The sequence below is a fragment of the Oratosquilla oratoria genome, chromosome 23 (assembly GCF_046742065.1).
Source record: "Oratosquilla oratoria isolate Oo_2021 chromosome 23, ASM4674206v1, whole genome shotgun sequence".
NCBI classification, from domain to species: Eukaryota; Metazoa; Arthropoda; class Malacostraca; order Stomatopoda; family Squillidae; genus Oratosquilla; species Oratosquilla oratoria.
This window is the reverse complement of record NC_134799.1, coordinates 6,962,368-6,969,840: the sequence shown is the minus strand read 5'-3', so window position 1 is coordinate 6,969,840 and position 7,473 is coordinate 6,962,368. Positions and strand designations below refer to the sequence as shown.

Sequence of the window (7,473 nt, the reverse complement as noted above, 5' to 3'; positions counted from 1 at the left end):
TGATCAATTCAGCCGAAGATCGTCAGTTGCCATATTGCATGCAATGTAATGATGTATAGGCATACAACAAAATGCATGAATACAGACATAGCACATTTGCAGATAGACAGCACTTTTTTCATTTTTGATTGATGGCCTAGGCAATATCAAGATACTATAATTTACAGGTTCTTATTGACAAAATACATGATTATAGGCATTGCACATCTGTGCTATGGTGAGGTAGTTCGTGAGTGAAGCCTGTAACCGTAGTTTAGTAAGTCATCTTTAGTTACATCTTTTCTATATTAATGAAACTTTTTTTCATTTTATGAGCACCACATACAAAGCAACATAAAATAAACACTATGATATATTATAATACATAGTATATTATATTTGTTTATGGTCATAACTCAACTTATGGCAAGAAAAACCACACATTGACTCCGTTTTGATGACTTTCACCTCTGTTTCAGTATGTTTCAGTCCGCTTTTGGCTTCTTATGTACCCCTAATCTAGTCCTGATAAGTTTGGGGGGGAAAAATTATGATCAGTGTCATCCTGATATTTTTCCAAATTTTGTTATGCATTTCTTTTTAGCTACCTCCCTTGTAAGGGGGAGGGGGCCTTTGGTATGTCTATGTGTGTGTGTGTTAAACATTCTGATATTTTCATTATATTTTTGGTCATTGTTTTAATTAAATCAACTTTACTTCATCTCTGAAAGTTAAGAAAAGATAGGCAAACAAAATATATAATATATAATTAATAATAGGAGGCAAATGATTGACTATCAGATACTAGTGTATCTATATACTAATATAATTTTCCATTTTAATTTTTATAAGGGAGGTAGCTAAGTCAGAGGCATGTACCTTTTCCCACTAATTTCACTCCCCTCCATCACCCTTCCCCCCCTCCCATCTCAGCTCCTCATGGATGACGGGTCATTCCTGCATCTGACAACTGCCCTGGGTCAAATACTGGTAGTAATCAGAAATCTTGGGACAAACTATAACCAATATTCACCATGCTTGAATTTTCCAGTGAAACTAAGCAATAACACAACAGCTGGTTCATCATTCAAAATCGTGTATGAAATAATAATGGCAAATTTGAAAAAATACATTTACTAGCAACCTCTCTCATCTTTCCCCTTTTGTTGACAATATAATGATAGTTTTTTACAATTCCCTCATCTATATTAGTTGTGTGACCCACTTAAACGGCCTGTAATGATAATAAAATAAGCATTTGTCGGTAAAAATCTGCGCCAAGGAGCCACAGTGACAGTCAAAATATCAGCGTCAGTGGTAATGTTTATAATCACGATTTAATTTAATTCCACTATACGAAAACCTAGCACTTTCCGAATAGATTCACACATAACAAACATAACGAACCAGGAAAGGGTACATATGCACTTACTTGAGGGCAAGTCTTTCTTCTGGTCCCATTGGCATTGATTGGCCTTGGGGCGATAAACACGAACCTGCTATTACAAGCCATCCTAGGAAAATCCACCATAGAACGCCACCACAAACCGTAGAGTACATAGTAAGCACTTAAATTACACGCACATTGACTATTTGGACATGGTCTGTGGTGGGTATTGTCCAACAAGCACTGCACATACTCCTATACGTCACAACCTGGGAGCCATATTTGTTACCAACAGCTGATCCAAGATGGCCGCATGAAAGTAACATCTGTTCGATTACGTTACTTGATGATAGGAATTGTATTATTGATATTTGGTGGTCAAAGTCAAACAAGATGATGTGTATATAATATATTTAATTTATTTGAATCGTCCAATAATAATACGTTTAATAATATACATAACATGTCCGAGTAAACTATTGAGTAATACCACAAGGATACTTTCGGACTAGATAATGATGTAAACTACAAAATAAATCGAGTTCGCTCAAGCTATATAGAACACAAAAACACATAGACAGGTAATGACATTACTTCAACTTGGCTACCTTTAAATTACGAGGGCATTGTTTCAAACTTAAAAGAAAGGTAGCATGTAAAAAAAAAAATAAAGATGTACAAATTCTTACACAGAATTCTGGGATAAAAGTAGAACAGCTTTTCTGAAAAAATGGCTATGCTCCCAGATCAGTAACGTGCTGACAATTACGACATTCCGGCTACATTTATTCATATTTCACCACCAACGGCCACATTCTTATCAAGGAATTCGATGTGATTAATTAGCAAACATACATTGTTCTATATTCATTTAGGTAAATCTGATCTTGAGATCCTCGATTTTAATTCGGATCCAGAACTATGATAGGAATCATATAAGGTAGAAATTTGCCAATTCAAACAAATGCGGCTGAAAATTTCTTGGAGGAAACATATTAGGAAATTTTGAGAGAGAAGAGATAAAAGGACATTTTACAACTTGGGCGTAGAAAAAAAATAGATGCTAGAAATAAATGGAAGAAAATCACAACGATTAAATTTTAACAGACGGTGCATGACAGAAACACAGATATGAGGTATAGGAGAGGTTGAGAAAAGGAACACACACACACACATATATATATATATATATAATATATATATATATATATATATATATATATATATACATATATGCAATAAAAACACTAGGAACGTGTGCTTTATAAATGCAAGGTAACCACTTAAGAAAATAAAAAAATGGAGCAGAGCGCTTTCGTTCATTACATCTTCAGTGTAAATTACAAAGAAAGAAGGCACAGCAAACATAATATAGTATGACAAGAGCATAAAGAACTACACTAGGAAAGGTATTGGACGAATTATCCGGGCATGGGTCACACGTCCAGCAATCTTACATTTTGTAATTATTGGCTATTTCCTTACAAATATAATTATCCATCTCATACAATCTTAAGTTAAGGTTAAAATTGTTATCATTTGTAAATTTAATCAGACAACTTTCAATTAAATTTATTTCGACAAAATTATTGTTGAAAGTAATCACTAGCGTTTTCCCGATTGATAGGGTGATTAAAAGTGCTTAGATGTTTAAAAATGGTACTTGACTCATTCCCGTCTTTAAACGCATTTCTTGTGTTGTTTTATCCTGACAGAAAGATCTTTTGCCGTTTGGCCGATATAGAATTTATCACATATTCTGCAAGGATTTGTACACACAGCCTTTTTGGCAATTTTTATTATTATTAATTAGGTATTGTTTGATTGTGTTATTGTTTCTGAGGGCTACATTGATGTTAAGATCTTGAGTATTCTGCAAGGATTTGTACACACGCCTTTTTGGCAATTTTTATTATTATTAATTAGGTATTGTTTGATTGTGTTATTGTTTCTGAAGGCTACATTGATATTAAGATCTTGAGTAATTTGGGAACAATAGTTAAGTTTTCTTGGTAAGGTAAAACTACTAGGTTATTAGGGTCTTTGGGCTTGTTAGGCTGAGAATTGTAATAAATTTTCCTTGCAAAATTGTAACAAACATCAATGAAATGCTTAGGATATTTCAATCTAAAACTAATATTGTAAACATTTCTTATTTCTGCATGAGAAATCACATAAACTCGTGATTCTAAATATGTGGAAAAACCACAAAGGAAAAAGATAAACTGATGACCAAGCACTTTCGTCTTTTTCCTTGACGGTTTTTCCGCATGTATATATATATATATATATATATATATAAATATATATATATATATATATATAATATATATATATATATATATATATATATATAAATATTATATATATACATATATATATACATATATATACATTATATATATATATATATATATACATATATATATATATATATAATATATATATATACACATACATACATACATACATACATACATACAAAACAAATGCACGAGAATTAGAAAAAATGAAAAATAAAACATTCGACAGGGGTGCCATTGACAAATGTAACTTCGCTGTTCTATAGATTTGTAAATGGCAATCTGAAACGCCAAGCTTTATCCTAGTGGGACTGTATATAAGAAAACAATATCCAGTTCACCAGGGAAATGGACTTCGAAGTGGGGAAAGGAATAAATAGAGAAGTTCTATTAAACAATATAAGCATGGAGGTTCGAGAAGTACATACATTATTGAAGAGTATGAGAAATAACTCGGGGCTGGATGGAATTTCCGACTGGATATTCAAAGAATGCAGAGAACAATTGGTGGATAAAATACACGAACTGACTGAGTAATTGAAGGAAGGAAAGGTGTCTTTGGCAGGAGAAAAACGAAAAAAAACAACGCAGTCCCCTCTTTTTTTTTTTTTTTTTTTTTTTTTTTTTTTTTTGTGAACTGTCACTCTCACGAGGGATGAATTAAGTAGGAAGGACCACCTGAACAGATAAGTATTGCCGACCAGTGCGATATACAAAATGCACAAAAAGAATTGCGAGGTGATTGGACATGTGTACATTTTAATGTGGAGAAGGCTTTCGATGAAGTTACTGATTTCATCCTCCTCCAGGATCGTGGGGTCTGGGGTGCTGCATTGCAGAACCATGTACTTGGCCTCCTAGCCCCAGGCAAGAGCTTGCGAAGTGGCAAAGTATTTCCTGGTTCGCGCAACGATGTTTTCTACCTAATTGTCTCATTTACATAAATTCTATCGACTGTAAATTAATTTACATGTATATTGTACTAGGTCGATTTTTTTATCTTTTTCTTAATTTTCATGCAATGCCATGCCATTCCATATTTGTGAGAAAAATTGTTTTTTAGTGTAATTAGGCCTATTATACTGCAAGGAAGGTTTAGCTTTTATGGAAATTCCAAATTAAGGTACCGGTAGCAATACTCTGTACATGTAACGAAATTTTTAACTGGTCCTGTTTTATTAAATGTGTTATGAATAAAATATATTTTTGATTAAAATATCTTTTTTTGTTTCATTGACAACTCATATCATCGCCCCTCCCTCTTGCATCGCTACTACTGGAATGCGACTTTCTCAACTCAATTTGATACAAATCATTAATGGTCTGGATTAGAACAGATGCGACATGGAACTCCACATCTGGGCCAGGTCTGGTGGCCACTGTGGAAGATCAGAACCATACCTGGCACCACCTGGTGTAGACCTGGTGAGATTATAATGCCAGATCATTGCCAGACCTGGATGACTTGATCATAGCCAGATCAGATGGAGTGTGCAAGACCAGAACTGGCCCAGATCTGGATGCCACATCTGGTCAAGATCTGTTTTTCTGTGTCAACAGATCTGGTTGAGATCTGGACCAGATTAACTTTGCTGGCTGGGCTGTTGTTTCCTCTGCCGAACATCGTCTTCTCCCTTCCACGCGTTGCCTAATTGTTTTGCAAAAATTTTCATTAGAGAACATCTTCTATATACGAAATGTCCAAGATTCTCCTATAACACCTTATTTCCGACGCCTGGCTTTTCCTCTGCAATTCGGCTGTTTGGAGGCCACGCCTCGCAAACACATAAGAAAATGAAGAGCACCATGGTGCGTTAGAAGCTTAATTTTGGTATTCAGACAGATGGCCTCGTCTCGCCAGACAGGTCTCGACCTTGCTAGAGCTGTTATTGTCTGTGAACGCAGAAGACTGATATTATAGTTGGAAAATGTCGAAGGGACTCATAGGGAACCTTCCACAAATGGTATGTAATAAATGTGTATATATGTGTGTGTGTGTGTGTGTGTGTGTGTGTGTGTGTGTGTGTGTGTGTGTGTGTGTGTGTGTGTGTGTGTGTGTGAAAGAGAGAGAGAGATTCACCACGGTCCTGAATAATGTGTTGGACTCGTGATCAACAGCTAATACCTCCCAGATGAGAGCTCAGAGTTCCTACTGCACATGGCCCCATGGGCAAGGCTGTGACCTTACACATATACACACAAGACTCGTGGCGAAGTGGTAGCGTTCGCTGCTGCCACTTCGGTGGTCCAGGTTCGAATCCCGCCCAGGGCTGAAATAATTTCAGTATCGCTGAGCTACGAGTCGTTACTCCATCTCTCAAGGGCGGGGAGTTGTGTGTGTGTGTGTGTACGCGTAAAGTCACAACATTAACCATAGATCGGTTATATACGAGATCTGAGCATTCTTCCGGGAGGGAAATAGCTGTCGACCACGAGTCCAACACGTGATCCAAGACCATGGTGAATCACACACACACACACACGCACACACACGAACTTCCCTGCCCACCACAGTTGGAGTATCGCCTCGCATTGCAGAGGAGCAGAAATTTTCATCCCTGAGCGGGATTCAAGTGCATGTTTAGGGTAGCAATTTAAATGCTGGAGTAGGATGAAACAAAATCAGTGTACAATGACATCCTACATTATAGATAAAATTTAAACGCTGGGATCACTGTCAGGAGTAGGATGCGAACTACAAACGAGTTTCAAACGCTCTAGTCCAATTGTCAAGTGCAGTATAGCATCTCGCACATATAAAACAAACACTAGAATGTGCGTTACCTCCGGACAGGTAATCCATTACCGCCGTACAGGTAGTGCGTTACCAAAAAATCTGTGGTGCATCCCCGTCAGTGCGTATGTGTATATATTCATGCATAGGAGACCACTTGGAAAAAGAAACTAAAGAAGCAGAGCGTTACCGAAAAAACTGAGACGCATTCCCGTCATGCGTATGTGTATATATTCATGCAAAGTAGACCACTTCGAAGAAGAAACTAACGAAGCAGAGCGTTACCGAAAAATCTGGGGTGCATTCCCGTCAGTGCGTAGGTGTATATACTCATGTAAAGTAGACCACTTGGAAAAATAAACTAAAGAAGCAGAGCGTTACCGAAAAGTCTGGGGTGCATTCCCGTCAGTGCGTATGTGTATATATTCATGCAAAGTAGACCACTTGAAAAAAGAAACTAACGAAGCAGAGCGTTACCGAAAAATCTGGGGTGCATTGCCGTCAGTGCGTATGTGTATTTATTCATGCAAAGTAGACCACTTGGAAAAAAGAAACTAACGAAGCAGAGCGTTACCGAAAAATGTGGGGTGCATTCCCGTCGGTGCGTATGTGTACATATTCATGCAAAGTAGACCACTTGGAAAAAGAAACCAACGAAGCAGAGCGTTACCGAAAAATGTGGGGTGCATTCCCGTCGGTGCGTATGTGTATATGTTCATGCAAAGTAGACCACTTAGAAAAAGAAACTAACGAAGCAGAGCGTTAACTGACGCAAATTCCTGGACAGTGGAAGAAGGTGGTAGATGAGGTGGTGTGGGTAACACGTACCTTAAGTGATTGATGAAGGGAGGGGGAAGATAGCTGCAGTTGGGGAACCGAAGTCCAGGTGATTTTTATCACATCTCGGGACCACTCGCCTTCCCTCCAAGGCAAGCGTGAGTAAATCAAAGAGGGGTGTGGGGACAACTCATAAAGATGACCGTCTTTGGGTAATGAAACCCAGAATTCCTAATGTGACTTTTAATTGATAACTTGTTCAAATATCAAATATGGTTAGTATAGTCTATAAA

The 7,473-nt window shown here is 37.1% G+C and overlaps 1 protein-coding gene across 2 annotated transcripts in view; it reads right to left on the bottom strand.

Annotated features, from left to right (window-relative positions):
- Edem2 (ER degradation enhancer, mannosidase alpha-like 2) overlaps positions 1–1,686 on the bottom strand; it is a 41,250-nt gene extending 39,564 nt beyond the window's left edge. For both annotated transcript variants that reach the window (XM_076206624.1, XM_076206625.1), the window contains exon 1: positions 1,412–1,686. In XM_076206624.1, coding sequence (XP_076062739.1) covers positions 1,412–1,539 — 128 coding nt within the window. In that variant the 5' untranslated portion in view covers positions 1,540–1,686. The remainder of the gene's footprint in view (positions 1–1,411) is intronic.
- Between the last annotated feature and the right edge of the window lie 5,787 nt (positions 1,687–7,473).